The sequence below is a fragment of the Aspergillus campestris genome (assembly GCF_002847485.1).
Source record: "Aspergillus campestris IBT 28561 chromosome Unknown P168scaffold_1, whole genome shotgun sequence".
NCBI classification, from domain to species: Eukaryota; Fungi; Ascomycota; class Eurotiomycetes; order Eurotiales; family Aspergillaceae; genus Aspergillus; species Aspergillus campestris.
Window position 1 is genome coordinate 3,738,440 of NW_020194336.1, and position 21,397 is coordinate 3,759,836.

Here is a 21,397-nt window from a genome sequence, read left to right on the forward strand (position 1 = left end):
CCGGATGTTTATTCTCTCCAACCATACTAATTATCTTGCCCGTTCATCGATTGACAATTTGGACCCTCTCGTGCAAAGAGGAATCCCTCAATCCATCCTTGATGTCTTCAATACTGTCTTCACTCTCCAGTGACTTGTCGCCCACGACATTGGGGATCTCAGTCGCTATTTGCGGATTGGTCGTTTATCTAACCGCCCAAATGTTCGGATTCGGTTCGCGCAATGAGTTCGTCGTTGAGGGGAGGGTACGTCGGCCCTGCTGTCTTACAAGTATTCTACTAATATAGTCTTTCAATACAGACAGTCGTGATTACGGGGGGTTCAGAGGGGATGGGCAAGGCCGCTGCCTGCCAACTTGCGAAGAAAGGTGCAAATGTTGTCCTGGTTGCGCGAACCGTCAGCAAGCTGCAGGCAGCTCTCGAAGAAGTCGCGGTAGGCTATACTACCACCCATGTTGAGCAACAAATGATACTAATACTTGTTCTCAGAGCGCAGCAGCAGATACCACGAAGCAACGATTCCACTACATCAGCGCCGATCTTACAAACGCCGAGGAGTGCGACCGGATTATCACGGAGGTCACCGAGTGGAACCAGGGTCACCCACCCGATGTGGTGTGGTGCTGTGCCGGATTCTGCAACCCAGGTTTCTTCGTCGACACCCCGATTCAAACGCTCCGGAGCCAGATGGACACGGTATACTGGACCGCCGCAAACACGGCCCACGCGACACTGCGGAAGTGGCTTTCTCCCGCCGACCCGAGTCAGCAGCAAACGCAAACGCCGGCGCCTCGACGACACCTTATCTTCACGTGCTCCACGCTTGCCTTTGTGTCTGTCGCGGGCTACGGGCCCTACGCTCCTGCGAAAGCGGCCATTCGCTCGCTGTCGGATACCCTCAGCCAGGAGATTGAACTGTACAATGGGTCCCGCGCATCCAAGTCCCAAGTTTCTGCGACGCCGGCCGACGTGAAGATCCATACTGTTTTCCCGATGGGCATCTTGAGCCCCGGATTCGAGAATGAAGAGAAACTGAAGCCCGAGCTGACGAAGCAGCTGGAGGAGGCTGATAAGCCACAGACTCCGGAGGAGGTTGCCAAGATCTCGATCCAGGCTTTGGAGAGAGGAGATTATTTGATCACGACGATGTTCGTCGGCCACATTATGAAGGGAAGTGCGCTGGGCGTGAGTCCGCGAAACTCCGTCATCCTCGATACCCTGACGGGCTGGCTTAGCAATCTGGTGTTTGTCCCGATTATCGCTGATCTCAAGAGGAAGGCTTGGAACTGGGGGGTCAAGAACGGCGTTCCCTCGCCGAGCTCGAAGTAATATAGACCCTATTTGTACATTATGATGAACATATTATACTAAGATGTGATGAGACGAGAAAGATCCGAGTAGTGAATAACTCTAATTCGGGAAATAGATTCAATAGATTGAGCCGTCTAACAATTAGTGGCTTCGCAAAACCCTAAAACGAGCGCGTTGCAGACATGGCGCATAAGGGAACGAGCCGCACGAGGCTTAGCTTTAACAGTTCCAACAATTCAATACCCCTGTCTGGATTCTTCCACATCTTAAAACGCACTTCCTTGAATGATCGATGATCAATAACCCCTCCCATTCTCAATACCCTAGAGGTGCCTGGCATCTGCATTCATTTCATCCACCACAGATCGGATATCCAGATGGATCGGATAGCCAATGTTTATATCTTTTCACGGGTTTGCCCTATTCCTCCTGCTCAGTGATCCGTCCAAATGTAATGTATTATTTGCAGCTTGGTCGACTGGGCGAGTATGTACTTACGGCGGACACACCATGCTTCCTTTCGCATCCCTGCAACAGGTCTCGCCATTGCAAACCACCATCATACCGCCTTCAAGGTCTGGGCAGGTGTTCCCTGGGCAGGAGCAAGCCTCATCACAGAATACCTCAATGGCATCGCACTGTTTCCAACCATTGGGATTGGCGGGCTTGCATCGACGTTTGGAGAGAGGGTCTTCCAATGAAGCTAGGACTCCAAGAGGCCATATAGGCAGCGTCCGGTAAGAGAATGCCTCCAGATAACAGCTGAACAGGGAGGATTCCACCAGTGTACATCCATATCCAAATCTCATGACTATTTAATTTTGAAATACGACCGAGCAATTCATGTCCAACCATAGCAAGCTTGGTGTGGGGCTATAATGGCGAGGGTAAAATCTGAAGCTAAGTTATTTAGATTCCTGAAGATCAGTCCGGCTAACGTGCCTTCTCATCCAATGTACAGAGAAGTGTGAAGTTCACTTGGACTGAGCCTATCCACTATGGAGTTGATCGGCCGGAGCCTTGTTAGGGTGTGTCAACGAGGCTCTTATTGCCTTGATGTGAAATTCTACTTGCATATGGTGCCTCGGGAGAAATCTTTATTCACTGTTGCTTTGACTGAATGCCCCCATTATGGCGACTGGAGATCAATGCCTTCATAGAAGCCGTAGTAATGATTCGTTCTTAGTCGGCCTGATATGAAGTGCACAAAGCATACCTGGATCAGGCTGAGCTTCAACCAGTAACGATCGACCAACTCTTAGCAGCTGAAAGAAGAACCAAGCTGAAAAGAAGAGGCGCAAGTAAAGATTTTCATGCTAGTTGGTAAACTACAACGTCACTGTTGACTTCTGATTGCCACGGATGTGGATGGAGCCTAGTACCGACTCCACAACTACAGCCGCTACACTGTTATGCCTAGGGTTCAGCCTCTGGTACACCATCAAGGATTGCGCGTCAACATCAAGGAGAGTAGCTAGGACCCTTATGGAATTGTGAAAGTGGCGTGGAAAGGAATTGAGAAGGCTGGCTAGTCATTGATGAAATCTATATAAACCTGGCAAGAACCTCTGTACTTCTCTCTAATTCATCATCAACTCTTCAACAATCTTCTTTCAATCTCTCTTGTGTCAATTCAATATCTCTCTACCACATCCTCAGCCAACATCATTCATAATGAAGCTCTCTATCACCGCTATTGCTCTCCTGGCCAGCAGTGTCCTGGCCATGGCTTCCCCAGCTGAGAAATATGCTAGGGAAAGTGGTGTATGGCATTCCTTGTTCAGCATTTAACATTGGACCTTGTTTAACAAAATACAGCTTTGCATCGGGGGTAATTGCGCGGTGGGTGGTTCGCCTCAGTAAGTTATTCCATGAGTCTCTTTATCAAGATTGCAAACTTACATTTGATATCCAGGCCTTGTGTTGAGGGAAGCGTACGTGATCCTGTTCAACTTGTCAGGAGGAGTATGTGAAATTAACACAACTTATTGATTTGAATAGTGTGAGGGTCATGATGGATCCAATTGCCTCAAGACTGATATAGTTCGTTGCCCTGGGGCTATCTAAGTGTGAGTTTTGTTGTTGTCATAGGATATGCGCAGCGGTCGATTGATTGTGCTATTTTAGGTGCTTCCGAACAATTGAGGATAGCAAATGTCGGAGGAGCTGTCAGCTTGACTTGGATAAGTCTCAGAGGTTACCCAGCGGGCATCAATGAGATTTTGCGATGATGATGGTGATGATGTATTGGACACTCTTTTATTAGTATTTACTGGTTGAACTCATAGAAATATGACAATCCATTCTTCCTTCTCCCTTGATCAGCCCAGTATAAAGTTTCTAGAAGCATATGCCTACTGTCGAAAGGTCCATGGACGAATCTTCCTTATCTGACAGACCCATGCGTCTACTTCCATACTGGCTCGTAGCTGGGCGCATCAAATAGGGAGAATCTTCAACAAGACGACATGCCAGGACCCGAAACTACAAAGAATAGAGTAATCAGTCCAGTCATTTGCACGGAATCGGGTACACTATACAGAAGTATGCCCTGCCACCCGAGGCATACTTATGTAGGTGACCACTATCGAGTCTTTCCAAACCCCTAATACTTGGCATGCCAGTCCCTGTAGAAAATCCACCGGGTTACTGCCATCCACGCCTGGTAATATGTCTGTATATCAGAGCGTGTAAAGTGAGATGTCTATTGGATGTGGAGGAATGTCGACCTTCGTATAAGAAACTCCTGTCAAAACAAACCAGGCAAGAAGAGTCGTGCAATGCCAAGTGTAGAATAAACAGAACGGTGATATGATTTACTTAAATCATTCCAAGACGTACTGGTGGCAGAAGAAAATACAAGTGGTAAAGTTGAGTCCCTAGGGTATCTCCAGTGATCTACGGAGTAGAACAGCCCCACCTTTATGGAACCTTCCAAACCCTTTGGAAAGAAGGTAAACTTTGACTCGTAAACAGGCGATGAACACGTACTAAAGTAACTGAGGTGTTTAACAGATGATATGGCACAGCGCCAAGACACCAAGTCGGAGACCGCCCAGCCATCTGACACGCATTGGCGGTGACGTCGTTGACGTCGTGACATGCGAAAACGGACAAAATCCCAGCCTCGTTGTCACCTCAATGACATGATGTTCCTGTTCTAGTAAATCTGGAGAAACCTTCTTCCCAAGAGACTTGTACAGAAACCATGCCTTTGATTTCCAGCGCTACACCTCGCTCAGACAACCCCGAGGACTTGACTTGATTGAATTCAAGCCCACACCAACCGAGCACACCGAATACCTACATATCCACCCAATCTCTCAACCAGGGGCCAAAATGATAGACGCCCTCCTAGGACTCCCAGTCCTCAGCCTCCTGCTGGTCCCGACCCTCGCATCCTACGGCACAAGCCTCAACCTGATCTTCTTCTACATGACATGGACGACGCTCGTGATGTCGCACGATCCCCTCCGCGTCGAGCTCTTCGGCACCCTCGCCGTGCGCCTCGTCTTCTACATCGTGCCATCGGTGCTCTTCTTCCTCTTCGATATCCTCACGCCCTCTGCGGCCGTTGTGGTCAAGGCACAGGGGGAAACGGGCCTTCCGTGCGGAAGCAAGCGCGGCAAGATTCGTTTGAGAGATATCAAGGTCGCGGGGTGGGCTCTGCTGAATCTGGTGCTGGGCTTCGCTGCGCAGGCTGCTGTCGAGGAAGTCCGGACTCAAGTGCTTGGATGGCGTAGTGCGCTTCGCGTGTCGATGAGGTTGCCGATGCCGTGGGATATGGTCAAGGAGTTGTCTATGGGGTTGCTGATGCGGGAGGTGAGAGTGCTTCTTTTCTTTTCTTACTCTCCCTTAGTCCTTGTAGTAACATGAATGCTAACCCCCCTCAAACCATAGGCCTTAGCATATGTCATCCACCGCTACATGCTCCACCCAAAAAAGACAACCACGATCGCAAAGCGCCACAAATCCTGGTACCACTCGCTGCGCGCCCCGTTCCCTCTAACAGCCCACTACGACCACCCGCTCGTATACCTCCTGGCGAACTTCATCCCCACCTACGTCCCCGCCATGGTCTTCCGCTTCCACCTTCTCACCTACCTTCTCTATCTCTCCGTGGTCTCGCTCGAGGAGACATTCGCGTACTCCGGGTACTCGGTCATGCCGACGAACTTCTTCCTGGGCGGCATCGCGCGGAGAACGGATATGCATTTGGTGGGAGATGCGGAGGGGAATTATGGGCCTTGGGGGGTTTTGGATTGGGTCTTCGGGACGTCGGTGGGGGGTGATGAGGAAGATGGTGATGGTGATGAAGAGGAGGTGAATGGCTCGGTGATGGGGGGTTCGGCTCCTGATGCGTCCCTCGAGGAGAAGATCCGGAGGGCTGTGGAGGAGTCGACGAAGAGGAAATGGTCGGAGAGAGAGCGGAGGATGAGGAGGCGACGGGGTGAATGATGGTTCGATATTGAGTCTGGTGATGATGTAACGATAGCACCAGTTCCTACTGCTGTTGTATTAACAGTGTATGTATATGACTGATGAATGGATTGACGAATTGATCGCCAAGAAGACGGTGGGAACGTGTAATCACTCAAAGCTTCTTAGTATGGGACCTAAAAAAGGCCGAGAACAATTCAAGACCAGGCTTATTGTAACCATGTACAAACCTATATTATTAAAAAGACATTATAAACTTAATAAACTTAAATAAGACCTTCATTTCTCAGTTTTGAAATTTCCGCCCGGACCTGGAAATTGGAGATATATCATACTAAACATAAAAACGCCCAGCCTTATATGTAGGGGAACAAGTAACAGCTGGTTAAAAAGAGGTATTCTTTCGTTCTTCTTTTTTTTGCTTCTTTTTGTTTGACATTTCGGCTTCCTTGCCAATCGGCCCCACGCTGGGAGAAACTGCCGTTGAGATCCATATAACCCGATCTTCGGTCCCGAAAGTTATTCGCATAACCTAATAGCAGAAATAAAAAGACGGATCCGTGGAATCGAAAGTTACATGGTTTCATAAAGACCGTTTCCCTCCTGGCGCTTGCTTCCCAACCTTGGGAAGTGCCAATTCGCAAATTTCAAGCCGTCCCGCACATCATCATGATTCCCCCACATGAATTACCGAACCCGCGGCCACCGCCAGGAGACATTTACCACTTCATCTCGTGGGGCTTGTCGCCGTTCCGGAGGCTGAAAGAGCTGGCGAGGTAGCTGCCAAGGTAGTTCTCCTTCTTCACGCTGGCCAGGATGGACTGGTCGACGGCCTTCTGGTCGCTGGCGCGGGCGCTAGCAACAACCTTCTTCTGTTGAGAGATTGATGTATTAGCATCTGCTGGTTTGGACGTAAAACGAAGGGCTCTGGGTAGCCCTTCGGTTTGCATCTGCCGATCATCGAACCGAATGATCGACCATGGTCGAACATACCTGGGGCTTCTCGCCCTGCTGGAAGAAAGCCTCCTCGGACTTCTTCTGGCTGGCCTTGTCCTTGGTGAAGTAGTCCTTGGCGGAGACCTTCTCAAGGGTCTGGGAGTCAACAGCGGAGATATCGACACTGGTGCTGGTGGCGATAACGTAGCGGGAGTTGACACGGCGGAGGGGAACACCGTTGATCTTGAAGGGGCCGGTAACGAGGAGGACACCCTGGTCGAGGTGCTTGAGGAGAACGACACGCTTGCCACGGAAGCGGCCAGCGAGGAGGATCAGGATGGTACCGGGCTTGAGGCTCTCGCGCAGCTTGGCGGGACGGAGAGTCTTGCGGACCTGTATGATGATATTCCGTCAGAAACTCGGTTCCCTTTCACTTAAACCATATCCACACATTCATGGCGAAAATGATATTCCCAGAGACATATTCGATAGCGGCGGAGATAGCGATTCCGATTATCAATTCATGGTCCATTGACACCGGCCTTTGGTTTCCCCCCACACACAACACACAATACACAAAAATACCATCCCAATGACCGGCGCAATCGTCGCATTCATTCATAACAGATCGTATCTCCGGTCGCTCTTCGTTGTTGCTCTGCTTGCATCAAGGGCTGTACTGACTTTCTTGGGCTGCGACTCATCGTCCACGGGGTACCATTTCTGGGCCTTCTGGGCCGGCACGAGCCTCTGGCCCTTTCCAAACTGCTTCGTCTGGCCAACAGTAGAGTCCGACATATTGGCTGCTGGGGACGAAGGAGACCGAAAAGAATGAAGGGGGGGGGTGGGTGGTTGTCGACGGCGGGTAGTTGATGGAGTTGGATGTGTGACTCTCTACTTACGGCCCAGTGCGGAAAATCCTCAGGTTTGTGGGAGAACGAGCCCTAGCCGAAATGCGCTAGTGCCGATTTGGACGGACCGATAGGGATTCTGATAGTGCCTGAGGCAGACACTCGGGGGTGGTGCAAACAGACCAAATGTGTAATCTTAGTAAGCAGAGCTCGAACAACTCGAGCCGCCCATCTGACTGACGTATCTCTCTCTTCCTCTGTGAGCTCTGCTTTCTTCTGTCAACATCCCACCACTGTACCTCAGTCTTGATTATTCTTTCGAGATTGACCGCTGGGACTGACACAGATCAGACATTATTTTATCTATTTCCGATTATCTGATTCCCTCCCACATCCGTCACCATGTCGGTAACGCCGATCATAACATTCAAAGCGGGTATCTGTGACCTGGATGTACGTCCACCTGAGCCTTCGTTTATCCAGTGGCCGAGTTGGCATGTCTAAAGATCTAGTACTAAATATTCAATCTTCCACAGCTTACCGGATCCAACTCCGTGGTCAAACCCCAACCCACTCCCGGCTACATCTACCTCTACTCGGAAGATGACCTCGTCCACTTCTGCTGGCGTCCTCGGACTGCTCCTCACACCGAGCCCACGTTGGACCTGGTCATGGTCCCATCCGATGGGAGCTTTACACCTTACCAGCCTCACGGGAAGGAGCCCACGAACGGTCGGATCTTTGTGCTGAAGTTCTCCTCCAGCTCCCAGCGCTATCTCTTCTGGCTCCAATCCAAGTCCCAGCATGAGAGCGGGGATCCGAGCTGGTTCAGCCCCCGGGATGCCAAGCTGGGCGAGATTGTGAACACGCTCCTCCAGGGTGAAGAGGTCGACGTGGAGGAGGAGATTGCAAACCTTCCCAGAGGGTCGGGCGGATCGGGTGGTGACGATGACGAGACGATGGAGGATGTTGAAGGCACCGACCACGACCCCAACCATCACCGCGGCGGCAGCATGGGCGGAGCAGGTCCTGACGCTACGGGTGGGGATGTCAGAGAAGAGGGCCAGGGGTCCCGGGAAGGTGGTGCCGACGGTGGAAGAGCGTAGGTACATAGTTCTGCATTTTATGATTTTGCCCTGTGTTTCTTGGTTCCCTACAGTTCCGGAGTATCCCAGTTGGATGAACTCCGAATCGTGCTTCATCTCTAGTCTGACCTTCGCTAACTCATTCTGGCTACCTTGTAGGGCGTCCGCCGAGAATCCATCGTCCGTTGTACAGAACTTCCTCCAGTCTTTGCAAGGCAATTCACGCCAGTCGCAGGAACCCGACCGACCCCATACTACTCTGCAAGACCTCCTGTCCCCCGCGAATACGCTTCCTTTCCTAGAATGTGCGGATGACCGAACTGTGGATGGTCTTCTGAGCTATCTACCACCGGCCCTTCTCCTCCTGGCGCAAGATGTCGAGGATGTCTCTGCTGCCGACAGCGATCCGGACATCGCAGCCGCCGCCATGGGGTCTCTCGAACCGGCGCAGAAGAAGGAGATCCTGACGAAGATTCTACGGTCGCCTCAATTTACGCAGAGTCTGGCCAGCCTGACGGTGGCTATCCGGGATGGCGGTCTCCCGAGTATCAGCGAAGCACTCAAGATTCCGGTTGAAAACGGAGGGTTCATGCGTCGTGGAGGGGTGCCCTTAGGCGGGGGTGAAGCGGTTGAAGCGTTTCTGAAAGGCGTTCGCAACCATGTTCGGGGCGATGGGATGGAGACCGATTGAGCATGTTCTTTAGCCTGTTGTAACTACCGATTAATGCTAGTTTATTCAAAGAAAATAGAGTCCAGGAATTGAGGAGGCTAAGCGTTGGTAAATACATACGATAGTTACTCGACTCTCACCCCGTATCTTACCCACCACGTACGGCTGCAGGTACTAGTCCGTACAAAGTATCATGGTGTCCATCAACACTGCCCCAGGGCCTCGAGGAGAACCTTACCTATTTTTGGTTACAACCGGTGGGGAAAGTCGACCCTAGGCAGCAATCATTGGAAGGAGACCTTTTCTCCTCATCCTTCAGTTCGTCAATCAATTCAAAAAGATTCAACCAGTAAGGGGGAGTAGTTAACAGGAAGAGAAGAGCGCTGACAGAAAACGGCAATATCCCCCCCCCCCTAAGATAAGAAGAATGCTCCAGCTGCATCTATAGGGATCGAGATCAGGCCGATTCAACTAGAATGGGGGCTAAGTCCGTGTTACCAAGGGACCAAAAGGTGTCCAATCTAACCCCAGGTCCATTAAAATTGGGGGGGGGGGGGGATGGAGTCGTCGTACGTAAGGTACCTTACTGGGTAGTTTTAGGTACCGCTAACCCGTAAGGCTCGGGTGTTTTTTTTTCTCTTTCCCCTGTGGCGCAATCCGTCTTGGTACGGTAAGGTTAGGGGACAAAGTTAGAAACAGTCAGACTGGACGCCCCAGCTGGACTGTTTCAGCTCAATATGCTACTTAGATGGGTAAATGAGCCACACAATCCCCAGTTGGTCCTGTCCGACACTAAGCTCCCGCCTTAGACGCCGTGTGCAATCTTGATCGATCGAAGGTTCTTCGAGCTGTCATTTCTGTAACACTTTATTCTTCCCTGCCCTACTCTAATCCTCGGGTCTCTGGGCATTTCTCCGGGCCCTCATCCGTCTTGTCGCTCGTTTTCTTGGGTTAATTGCCTAGATCAGGTCTTCCCATATTCAACTAGCCTTGCGGTTATCCTCTCCCCGTCCCCGTCCCCGTCCCCGTCCCCGTCCACCAAAAGAGCAATAACAACGCCGTCTCTCTTCTCCCACTTCCCCAACTGTTTCCCCCAGCCTTATAGCGTCCCCGCGTCTGGATCGCGACACATCGGACACTCCCCCGGTCTAGAGCTGCGGTCTGCGATGTCTGCGTTCGGTTAGCGCATCCGACTCTGCCCACGATGGCTTCGAATAGCCATGTCCGCGGCACCGACAACGACAGCAGCGACAGTAACGATAACCACCGCTCGACACATCACTCGATCCCTTTGCAAGATCTATCTGAACCGCCGGACATTACCAGACGAAGTGGTGTGGGGAGAAGGATACACTCGTTACGAAGAGGATCCGTGAGGGATTACGAGAGGGTCTCCGGGGACTCCCCGACGGAGAGTAATGTCACATTGCATAATACTCGTCGCGATCGAGCCCACTCCCAGAGCGATGATGACCTCCCGGAGGATCCCGGGGCGTTTGCGATGGCCACGGTTGGTCTCCAGCTCGAGCCACCGGAGATTACCTTTACGCCGGCCCGCCGGCGCAGCGATAACAGCGAATATGAGATGGGGAGTATACGGTCGGATGGTCTCGCCAGCCCAGAGGCGGTCGCCCTCCCCCACGGGTTCCTGACCCCCTCCAATTACTCCGACCGTTCGCCGTTGACGGATGCCGGCAATATGCAGCCCATCGATGGAGCATCTATCGAGTCCTTTCCACGATCAAGCGAACAGACGACCCGCTTCCCCTCCTTGGATAACCCAGGGGCGCGCCTGGGCGACGACTTGGAAAATGGCTTCAGCGGCCGGGACCGCGGTGAGAGTAGCACCCGGAGTAGGGCGCGGTCGTTGTCCCCGTCGGCGTCGGGGTCCGCGCTGCAGCGAGCGAGCTCGATGATGAAATCCATGTCCCAGCGTGTCGTCAACTTGAGTAACGAACCGGAGGTGGTGGAGCAGTCGATTCTGCGAGAGGAATTGCAGAAGAGTTCCCGACTCGAGGAGCCGCCGGTGCTACCGACTCTGACCGATTATGCCCACGATGCGCCACATGGTCCCTCGAGAGACAGCCAGAAACCGAAGCGGATATCCGGGAAGATTTGGAGGATCTACAACAACCCGCTGAAGGGGAAGTCCCTGATGCTTTTCGGTCCAGAGAACCGCCTTCGGATGGGACTGTGCGATATCTTGGTTCATCCGTTTACGGAACCCATCATCCTGCTGGTCATTGTGATCCAAACTGTCTTGCTGACAATCGAATCGTCAGCGTGGGTGTGGGATGGAGAACAGTCGCAGCACTGGGGGGCAAACCCAATGGACTACCCGTACTTCGCGATCTTCATCATATACACGCTGGAGCTGATCGCCAAGATCATCGTGTCGGGGTTCATCATCAACCCGACCGACTATTCCACCATCGACCGGTCACTGGGGCTCAAGAAAGCAGTTATAGAGAAAGGCAAGAATCTCATCACCCCACAACGGCAGTTTTCTACGAAGAAGGCGTCGGTCATGCCAGACCAAGCGCAAGCCTCTATCATCCGGACCTTTACCGGCGGCCTTAGCCAGATGGAACAGGAGGTTCCCACAGATGACCCTCTCCAGAAGCGCCGCGTGCGACTGGCCCACCGGGCGTTTCTGCGGCATTCCTTCAATCGTCTGGACTTTGTTGCGGTCGTGGCGTATTGGATTTCCTTCGTGCTCGCTGTGATCAGTGTCGAAGATAGGCAGCGACTCTACGTCTTTCGCATGCTTAGTTGTCTGCGGATTCTACGTCTTCTTGCCCTAACCAACGGAACCTCGGTAAGCGGTAGTCTGTGAATATCTGCTGGTGGGAAGACCGGCTAACCCAGAACTAGGTCATTCTTCGAAGTCTTAAAAAGGCCGCCCCCTTACTGGTCCACGTCGCATTTCTCATTGGCTTCTTCTGGTTGCTATTTGCGATTGTGGGTATGCAAAGCTTCAAATCCAGTTTCAGGCGAAACTGCGTTTGGGACGGCCAAGATGGTCAGGATAACTATCATCTCAACGACGCAGCAGGTAAAATCCAGTTCTGTGGTGGATTCCTCAATGCAACAGGCCATCCAAACCCCTGGGAATATAAAGACGGCATTTCCAGCCATTCTGAACCGAAGGGTTACCTTTGCCCGATAGGCTCTCGTTGTGTTGAACAGGACAACAATCCGTTCAACAACACCATGCATTTTGACGATATCGTGCATTCGCTTGAGCTCGTCTTTGTCATTATGAGTTCCAACACGTTTACAGACCTCCTATACTACACAACTGACAGCGACTACCTTGTAGCCGCGCTGTTTTACGCGATGGGCTTTCTCATCCTCAGTCTGTGGATGGTGAACTTGCTGGTCGCCGTCATCACGCACTCTTTCCAGGTCATTCGCGAGGAGAGCAAGCGCAGTGCGTTCGCCTCTCAGAAGCTCGATGGTGTCAATACAGAGGACCTGTCCGCTCAGAAAATCAGCACCTTGAAACGCTTATATGACAAAACCGAGTGGCTTTGGGTGTGTATCATCATATTTGATCTTGTCGTGCAGGCACTGCGAAGTGCCAGTATGAGCAAGCATACAGGGAACATCATCAGCAATACGGAGATAGTCGTCACCATCCTCCTTCTCGCCGAGATAATCTTGCGCTTCGCATCCGACTGGCGCAAGTTCCACACGAAACGGCGTAATTGGACCGATCTGGGACTCGCCGTCATCACAAGTATCATCCAAATACCGGCCATCCGGAACTCGGGACGAGCGTACACCGTTCTTACTATGTTTCAGATCCTTCGCGTCTACCGGGTCGTACTTGCCTTTTCCGTCACGCGGAACCTGATCCAGGTAGTGTTCCGCAATGCGACCGGTCTGCTGAATCTGATCGTCTTCGTGTTTCTGATTACCTTTCTCGCATCCATCTTTGCAACCCAGCTTTTCCGCGGCCAGATATACGAAGAGGACGCCAATGGGAATGAGGTCGAGATCACGTTCTCTAACATTTACAATTCCTTCGTTGGGATGTATCGGATCCTGTCGAGTGAGGGTTGGACCACGATCCTGTATTCGGTGACGGGGTTTACCCAGCAGTATAATACGTCTTGGATCGCGGCGACTTTTCTAATTCTGTGGTTCGTCGTGGCAAACTTCATCATTTTGAACATGTTCATTGCTGTCATTCAGGAAAGCTTCGATGTGTCGGAGGATGAGAAGCGCCTACACCAGGTCAGGGCCTTCCTAGAGCAGAAACAGGTCAACGCATCTTCGCAAGGCAACCTGTCTCTCTCAAAGATCCTCATGCTTGGCAGGGACCCAGACCGTTACCGGGATCCCCTGGACCACGGACCGGCAGCCTTGGAGATGCTCCTGAAAGACGCCGTCGTGCGGGAATTTCTCGACGAGGAAGAAGGACCGAATGGGACTGGGCGGAGACAGAGCGAGCCGCTGGATACCGCAACCACCACAGCGGAGACGTCAGAGCCAGGAATCTTCTCGCGCATGTGGACGAGGGTAACCTCGGCGATCCTAGGCAGGGAACCGAACCCATTCTATTCCAAGCTACAACTGTCCCGGACGTACGAGGAACTGGATCCGAGGGCTATGGCCAGGGAGGTGGTGTCGGCTGCAGAACAACGAAAGCGAGCGCAGCGAGAGTATCTGATGCGGCATCCCACGTACAACAAATCACTGTTCATATTTGCGCCCGACAACCCGGTACGAAGACTGTGCCAGCGCATGGTGGGACCGGGCCGCGGCAATCAGCGGGTCGAAGGCGTCGACCCGTACAAGCCTATCTGGTTTGCGTTGTCGGGTTTTATCTACCTGGCGATCGTTGCTATGGTCCTGCTTGCGTGCGTGACCACGCCCATATACCAGCTCGAGCACCGTCAAACCGGCCAGAACGGCATCAGAAACTGGTCCACTTACACCGATCTGAGCTTTGCGATTCTGTTCTCGTTCGAGGCCCTGATCAAGGTCATCGCAGACGGATTCTTCTGGACCCCCAATGCGTACTTCCGCGGCTCCTGGGGGTTCATCGATGGGATTGTGCTCGTCACTCTGTGGATCAACGTCGCTAGTTCGTTCTCCGCAGGCTGGAATATCTCCCGAGCCATTGGGGCTTTCAAAGCTCTGAGGGCGTTGAGATTGTTGAACGTCAGTGACAGTGCCAAAGATACTTTTCATTCTGTCATTATTGTTGGGGGCTGGAAGGTCATTTCCGCGGCGTCCGTCTCGTTAAGTTTTCTGATTCCGTTCGCTATATACGGGGTGAATCTGTTCAGCGGCCAGATGGTCACCTGCAACGACGACAACCATGAAGGTCAATTGAACGAGTGTGTTGGCGAGTACATGAGCGAGCCTTATAGCTGGGAAGTTCTGGCGCCGCGGGCGGCGTCGAACCCGTCTTACGACTTTGACAACTTCGGCAACTCCCTTTTCATCTTGTTCCAGATTGTCTCCCAAGAAGGGTGGACCGGTGTGCAGGCCAGCGCGATGGCCATCACGGGGGTCGGCAAACAGCCGCAAAGTAACAACGCCCCGGAGAACGGGCTTTTCTTCATTGTCTTCAATTTACTCGGTGCCGTCTTCGTGTTGACGCTGTTCGTGTCGGTGTTCATGCGCAACTACACGGAGCAAACGGGCGTGGCGTACCTTACGGCCGAACAGCGGTCGTGGCTGGAGTTGAGGAAGCTGCTTCGACAGGTGTCGCCTTCCAAGCGGTCGTTTGACGCCAAGGTCAGCCAGTGGAAGATGCGGTGCTATCGCATCGCGGTCAAGAAGCACGGTCGGTGGGCGAGATGCGTCAGCATAATTTTGCTTCTCCATCTTATATTGCTGGTGGTCGAATTCTACCCTGAACGTGGACCCTGGGACAATGTGCGAGGTATGTCGTCTAGTCGTCCATGCCATTCTGATCGTTCGCACACAGCACGAACGTTAATAATATTTGGCTGTTTGCTAATACCACATAGAGGGCCTATTTATCGTGTTCAACTTGTTCTACATTGCCAACGTCATCATCCGATTGCTCGGACTCGGGTGGCATCGATTCAGCCGAAGCTCGTGGGATGTATTCGCGCTTGTGGTAGTGCCCGGGGCCCTGATCACGACGGTCCTGCATCTTGTCCATTCGACCTTCGTGATCGGGGAATTGAACAAACTCTTCCTGGTGGCCATCGCGCTTCTGCTGATCCCGCGAAACAACCAGCTGGACCAGCTGTTCAAAACGGCGGCGGCCAGTCTGACGTCGATCGGGAATCTCCTGGCGACGTGGTGCGTGCTCTTCCTGGTCTTCGGCATCGCCATGAACCAGGCGTTCGGGCTGACGAAGTTCGGCGAAAACGAGAGCAACAACATCAACTTCCGCGACATTCCGCGCACGCTCATCCTGCTCTTCCGGATGAGTTGCGGCGAGGGGTGGAACGACATCATGGAGGACTTTGCGACGATGGTGTCGCCGAAGTGCACGGAGAATGAAGACAATTTTCTTCTGGGGGACTGCGGCAGCGCGGCGTGGGCGCGGCCACTATTCATCGCGTGGAACATCATCAGCATGTATATCTTCGTGTCGCTCTTTGTGTCGCTGATCTTCGAGAGTTTCTCGTACGTCTACCAGCGCAGCAGCGGGCTCTACGCGATCAGCCGCGAGGATATCCGGCGCTTCAAGCAGGCGTGGGCGACCTACGATCCGCGCGGGGAGGGGTACATCTCCAAGGAACAGTTCCCGCGGCTGCTGGGGGAGCTCTCCGGGGTATTCGACATGCGCATCCACGACGGGGAGTACTCGATCGGGCGCATCCTGGAGGAGTGCCGGGTGGACCAGCGGGATTCGTCGCCCGTTGTGCTCAACCGGGTGTTCGAGGGGGTAGATCTGGACAAGCTATCACGCATCCTGCGCGACCTACCGGTGGAGACGGTGCGCATGCGGCGGGCGCGGCTCAATACGTTCTACGAGGAGGTGCTCGTGTCGGCCGACCCAGAGCGCGGCATCTCGTTCCACTCGTGCCTGATGATCCTAGCGCACTACAACGTGATCAGCGACAGCAAGAGTCTACGGCTGGAGGAGTTCCTGCGGCGACGGGCGCGGCTGCAGCGGGTGGAGGAGACGATCCGGCGCAACACGGTGATCGGGTTCTTCGACACGCTGTACTGGTCGCGGGAGTTCCGGCGCCGCGTGGACCACAAGAAGTCGGCGCGCATGAGCATGCCGCCGCAGTTCACGGTGCCGGAGATCTTCGTCGACGACGGCGAGGAGCCCGACGAGGCAGACGCGCGGCGCATGGCGCAGGAGGCGCTGGTGGGCGAGACCACAATGCTGTCGCCGTCGTCGCCCGAGACCGGGCCCTCGTCCCCGCGGACGAGTGGCGGCGCCGCCCTGCCGCGCATCGACACCTCGCTTGCGGGCGGACTGTCGGGTCGCATGACGGCGACCAGCTCGCCGACGGAGTGGTCGAGCATCAGCCCGTCTTTGTCACCGCGACGACCGCGGGCGCACACGACGTCGTCGTACGATCCGGGGCCGGGGATGGACGAGGAGGAGCCGCCCCTGTCGGCGGCGTTGTCGGACCGGTCCCGGCCGGACAACACGGCGAGCGTGCAGGATGTGATGCTGTCGTTCGGTGATTCGGCGTGGGGGGAGAGTATCCGTCGCAGCTTTACACAGCGACGACCCTCCGAGCGACGACCCAACCGACGACGACCGTCGGAGAGTTAGTGGGGGGAGAAAGTATATGATGAGATGAGAACGGCCGATGATGTGTATGGATATGATAGATGTCCTTTGTTATTTTTTTCAATTTTTTTCTTGTTATTATACTACTATACCCTTTTTTCTTCTCTTCTCTTCTTCTCTTCTCTTCTTGAATTTTCTTCTTTTGACTTTTTTTCTTTCATGTACCGATTTAGCAAAAATGTTGAACCGAGTGGAATTCGTGGATGGTTGAACCCTTCGGGATTTGATCACTTGTATAAGATTTTGGATAGGATCTTGGATACGATCGAGGGTTGCATTGAGACAGTCCCAACACTGTTGATTAGCGGTAGCGTGGTATTATTGACATTACGCGTTTTCTTTTTCTTCTTTTTCCTAGAAAGGATCAAGGATAATAGTTCAGGATCAATCTCAAGGGACGATAGTGTTCTCCCTTGATCAATAGCGTAACTTGCAAGGGTGGGAGGCCGGATTCGGCGAGTCAACAGCTCCAGGGGAGACCTAGGGGGGAGGTGAGCTTGATTGTGGTAGATTTTTGTCGTAGTGTGTAGTATCATCTTGAACTGAATCAATAGATAGGAGATACAGAGGACTCCATAGATGGACGGATAGAAAGATGAAAGCGGATTGATGGACCGTTTGCGGAGGCGGTGAGAGAAGAGGCCATCCACTTTCTTTTTCCTTCCCCGGATTCTCTGTTCCCAACATTGCGATGCTTCCATACTTTCAATACTTTCAAGGTTGGATTCCACTTTGTGGATGACATTTACTCATCTCCATCACTCGACAGATCCGTCAGAGTTAGTCTGTTCTGTACAGAGTATGGATACAGATACAGATACAGAAGAGTAGTATGGATCCCTGATCGACAAGGATTGTCGCATCCGCGCTGCATTCGTCATCCCGAGTGTTCGTCGGCGGTGGTCCCTGGTTGGGACTCCACCTTGCTGTTTCCTTGCATTTATCTTATCCTATCTTCTTATTATGGTTGTTATCTCTTGGGGTTTGGATCTTAACTGGATTTCAAATTTCCAGGAGAGGAGGATCGTCTCCGTCACCAAGGGGAAAAGAAGGATACTATAAAACGACCAAGACAAGAAGACAAAAGAGATACGATACGATACTCCTGACTCTCCTGATCTGCTAGCTCATGATTGACACGACTATTTAGTCTTTACCAAGCCAAGCCCGCTGCACGCAATTAATTAATCTCTCACGTTTGCGGGCTTCCTTTTTCATCTATCGATCGTTTTGGGCTGGGAGGCTGTGCTGTTGGTTTTATCTTGGTGTTTCATCTATTTTCTTTTTTTTTTTCTCCTTCTTGATCTTGTTCTCTTTCTTTGTCTGTTCTACTTTGTATACTTCTGTTGTTCGTTCGTTGGTGGTCGTGGGTTCGTTTACTGTCTTGTCGGCTTGTCGGTGCTATCTTCACTGCCTCCATTCAGGCTACACAGGTCACGAGAAATAAAGGAGAAGTCTTCGTTGAAAGAAAAAGAAGATCAAGATGTCACCACATCTCTCCCTCCACACCTCCTTCGACCACCCTCATCCGCAACTATCCCGCCGACAACCACCCCCGCAAGATCGTCCCTACAACAACAACACCACCACCCCCTCAGCTCAACCACCACCTCCCCCACCTCCTCGCCCACCTCTCCAGCCTCACTCACGGCCACCACCAACAAGAACAACCCCCCAAGACGCTGCCTCTTCCACCCGCACCAGCGCCCCTTCTCCTCCATCGAACCCACCACCCCGCCCCTATCATCCGGCTCAGGATTCGGATCCCCACCCAGAACCCCCGTCCTCCTCCGCCGCCGCCCCTCCAAAATAGACATGGCCCTCTCCGCCGAGCGCTCCCGCTACGACTGCGACGCCATCGAGCGCCAGGGCCTCGACTTGATGGAGCCGCGCCCGGTGGATCCGGCTTTCGCGTTCGAGCCTCTGACGCCCGCCGGCCTGGATGCGTGGGGGGCAAGCGGAGCGGGGTGTCGGCTTTCTAGCGCGAGTGCGTCTTGCTATTCGGAGAGTGGGAGCAGTTGCAGTGGTTATACGCGGGAGGGGCGGATGACGCAGCCGAAGTTTGTTATGGGGGGGATTTTTGAGGTCATGGAGGGGAGGGCTTGACTTTCCTTTATTCTATTTTATTGGTGTTGTCTTTTGATGGGTATTGGTTGGCGGTTTGTTTCTTGATTTGTTTTCTGGTTGGGTATGATTGGGTTTGGTATTATTGGCTGTGGTACTGGATGGATGGACGAATGGTTACACTATCGGGTGATGGTTGGTTTATCTCCACCTGATATGTTGTGGAGTTCATCTGATATGAGTGGTTTGGAGTTGCAGGTATTCTAGGTATCATACTGGATATTATCAAAGGATTTAATAAAAATCAGTCTACCCTTAATAGATATCACATACCATCCACATCCCAAAAAGCTATATATGAAAAGAAAAAGAGATCTATAACCGAAACGGATGCGCCTCGGTATTAAATACAAACTCATCCAAACTGAGCACATCCGGCTCACTAAACACCAAATAAAAATACTTCAGCGTCTCCGCCATCCAAAAGCTCTCCATACTATCTTGTTGCGCCGGTTTGCCCCCATCCTCACCGTCAGAGCCCTCGGTGGAGGAAAAGCTCGTCCCTGTGACATCTAGCAAGGCAGCGTTCGCGTACGGCGTCCGCGTGAGCTCGTCGATCGCGGTGAACATCTCCCAGGCGTCGTCGCGGTAGCTCTCGTCGCCGGTTATGCGGTACAGGTAGAAGACGCTTTCGATTGCTTCGGGGCGGAGCGCGTAGCGTTTGTCGCGGACGGAGGTGAAGTGGTTGTTGTTTTTCTTATCTTTTTGATTAGAGGAGGAGGATGAGGATGATGAGGAGGAGGGGAAGTCGCATTCGTCGAACGAAGGACAGGCTTGGAGGGCGAAACTCTCCGGCATGATGCCCGTCGGCGAGTGGCGGTACAGCCAGACGCACCCGTCGGTTAGTTTCCGGCCGAGCTCGACGTGCGTGTCGTTGGCGAAGAGCTTGCCGCCGAGGGCGTACATGCCGCCCACGAAGCAGGTGAGGTGTTCGCCGGAGTTGTCGCGCGTGATGGTGTCGCCCTTGGGCGAGGCGCGGGCTGTGCCTGGGATGAGGATGTCTGCGTTGTCGGGGGTGCGGGGGCGGAAGAGGAGGTGGTCGATGCCGGCTGCCGTGGCGCGCTCGTAGAGACGCTTGTACTGGGTTGTGGTGCCCGCGAGCAGCTGGTGCGTTTTGCCGAGGTATTCGAAGGCGGAGTCGGCCATGGCGCCGAAGCTGAAGGTGGTGCCTGTTGTCAGGTCTGGGGTTGCGACGTCGATGCCGACGGGCCAGAGGCCCGGGATGAGGGTTTGGGATTGCTGCGCGTCGAGCGCGTCGGTGATGCGCGAGATGGCGTCGTAGTAGCGCATGTCGCCTGTTAGCTGGGAGAGGCGGGTGAATTCGAGGCTGGAGGATGCGAGCTCGGCGATGATGCCGTTCTCGGCGGCGAACTGCTGGTGGTGGTCTTTGTCGGCCGGGGTGGTGGATTCTGCGGCGGAGATGGCGGCGTGGGGGTTCCAGCGGGTGATGGGCATGCGGGAGGGGGTGTCAAAGGAGGCGTAGATCATGTCGCCGAGGCGGACGGCGATGTCGAGGAGGCGCGTGTCGCGACAGGCTGTGAGGTCGTAGGCGGAGAGGAACCCGCCGAGGTAGCGGATTGTGATCTCGAAGAGGTTGAGCGTTGACTGGGACGCGCTCTCAGGGCGGAAATCCGTGTCCATGATGGCTGCGACGGCGCGCTCGAACTCCGGCTGCAGGCCCATGATGAGCAGCGTGTCGAGGTTGTCGACGAGCGTGGCGCCCCAGCCGCCGAAGGTCGTCTTGGAGGTTCCGGACAGCGGGGCGAGCTCGTCCTTCTTCCATGCGTGCGTCTCGTAGGACTTCCATGCGCGCTGGAAGCTGCGCTTTACGGCTGCTTGGCGCTCGCGGCGGATGGCCTCTGCTTTGCGCGGGAGGGGCGTGAAGTCGTGCTGGACGCGGGGCAATGGGGCCGCGGCGGCGCGCTGGCGGTGCGGGAGCTGGGCCAGGTGGTCCACCGGGTAGCGCGTGGGGACGTCCCGCCAGCTGAAGCCATCGCGGGGAGGCGAGTAGGGGGGACTCGGCGGGGTGATGGGACAGCTGTGGGACGCGGCGGTGTGGATTCTGGGGACGACTCGATCACGCGAGGTGATGAGGAAGAAGAGGATGGCTGCTGTGGCCAGCAGGAGGGTGGATCGTCGTCGTCCAAAAAGCCATGTGGGCATAGTGTATACCGTATAGGTGGTCGGAAGGAAAGTCCTGACGGATCAATCATTCAGAAGATGACAGCGGG

General features: G+C 53.6%; 8 protein-coding genes across 8 annotated transcripts; 6 read left to right on the forward strand and 2 right to left on the reverse strand.

Annotated features, from left to right (window-relative positions):
* Positions 1-46: 46 nt before the first annotated feature.
* On the forward strand, positions 47-1,381 carry ksrA (3-dehydrosphinganine reductase). The gene is made up of 3 exons (XM_024840775.1): positions 47-245; positions 301-432; positions 489-1,381. The coding sequence occupies exons 1-3, from the start codon at positions 102-104 to the stop codon at positions 1,326-1,328; spliced, it is 1,116 nt and encodes a 371-aa protein (XP_024697605.1). The 5' UTR covers positions 47-101; the 3' UTR covers positions 1,329-1,381.
* Positions 1,382-4,303: 2,922 nt separating this feature from the next.
* On the forward strand, positions 4,304-5,784 carry P168DRAFT_301603 (sterol desaturase family protein). The gene is made up of 2 exons (XM_024838547.1): positions 4,304-5,132; positions 5,211-5,784. Exons 1-2 carry the CDS (start codon positions 4,650-4,652, stop codon positions 5,766-5,768), a joined length of 1,041 nt encoding a protein of 346 aa, XP_024697606.1. The 5' UTR covers positions 4,304-4,649; the 3' UTR covers positions 5,769-5,784.
* A 685-nt stretch (positions 5,785-6,469) lies between these two features.
* P168DRAFT_315053 (60S ribosomal protein eL6) lies at positions 6,470-7,484 on the reverse strand (the record flags this gene model as incomplete). Its single annotated transcript, XM_024839861.1, has 3 exons — positions 6,470-6,622; positions 6,744-7,079; positions 7,371-7,484. 3 exons carry the CDS (start codon positions 7,482-7,484, stop codon positions 6,470-6,472), a joined length of 603 nt encoding a protein of 200 aa, XP_024697607.1.
* A 455-nt stretch (positions 7,485-7,939) lies between these two features.
* Positions 7,940-9,313, forward strand: P168DRAFT_278537 (uncharacterized protein; the record flags this gene model as incomplete). Its single annotated transcript, XM_024835695.1, has 3 exons — positions 7,940-7,990; positions 8,074-8,639; positions 8,782-9,313. 3 exons carry the CDS (start codon positions 7,940-7,942, stop codon positions 9,311-9,313), a joined length of 1,149 nt encoding a protein of 382 aa, XP_024697608.1.
* Positions 9,314-10,496: 1,183 nt separating this feature from the next.
* On the forward strand, positions 10,497-17,024 carry cch1 (calcium channel protein CCH1; the record flags this gene model as incomplete). The annotated part of the gene is made up of 3 exons (XM_024833183.1): positions 10,497-12,110; positions 12,167-15,194; positions 15,283-17,024. 3 exons carry the CDS (start codon positions 10,497-10,499, stop codon positions 17,022-17,024), a joined length of 6,384 nt encoding a protein of 2,127 aa, XP_024697609.1.
* A 1,501-nt stretch (positions 17,025-18,525) lies between these two features.
* P168DRAFT_278539 (uncharacterized protein) lies at positions 18,526-18,855 on the forward strand (the record flags this gene model as incomplete). Its single annotated transcript, XM_024835696.1, has 1 exon — positions 18,526-18,855. The coding sequence occupies one exon, from the start codon at positions 18,526-18,528 to the stop codon at positions 18,853-18,855; it is 330 nt and encodes a 109-aa protein (XP_024697610.1).
* On the forward strand, positions 18,790-19,249 carry P168DRAFT_287082 (uncharacterized protein). The gene has a single exon (XM_024836499.1). It carries the CDS (start codon positions 18,858-18,860, stop codon positions 19,146-19,148), a length of 291 nt encoding a protein of 96 aa, XP_024697611.1. The 5' UTR covers positions 18,790-18,857; the 3' UTR covers positions 19,149-19,249.
* On the reverse strand, positions 19,171-21,379 carry P168DRAFT_332608 (glycoside hydrolase family 47 protein; the record flags this gene model as incomplete). The annotated part of the gene is made up of 2 exons (XM_024841659.1): positions 19,171-21,204; positions 21,339-21,379. The coding sequence occupies 2 exons, from the start codon at positions 21,377-21,379 to the stop codon at positions 19,482-19,484; spliced, it is 1,764 nt and encodes a 587-aa protein (XP_024697612.1). The 3' UTR covers positions 19,171-19,481.
* Between the last annotated feature and the right edge of the window lie 18 nt (positions 21,380-21,397).

Bases quoted from the DNA above. Each gene is read 5' to 3' on its own strand.
- P168DRAFT_287082 (XM_024836499.1), top strand. From the start codon at position 18,858: ATGGCCCTCTCCGCCGAGCGCTCCCGCTACGACTGCGACGCCATCGAG.
- P168DRAFT_301603 (XM_024838547.1), top strand. From the start codon at position 4,650: ATGATAGACGCCCTCCTAGGACTCCCAGTCCTCAGCCTCCTGCTGGTC. The intron at 5,133-5,210 runs GTGAGAGTGCTT...CTCAAACCATAG, and splicing joins TGGGGTTGCTGATGCGGGAG to GCCTTAGCATATGTCATCCA.
- ksrA (XM_024840775.1), top strand. From the start codon at position 102: ATGTCTTCAATACTGTCTTCACTCTCCAGTGACTTGTCGCCCACGACA. The intron at 246-300 runs GTACGTCGGCCC...CTTTCAATACAG, and splicing joins AGTTCGTCGTTGAGGGGAGG to ACAGTCGTGATTACGGGGGG. The intron at 433-488 runs GTAGGCTATACT...ACTTGTTCTCAG, and splicing joins CAGCTCTCGAAGAAGTCGCG to AGCGCAGCAGCAGATACCAC.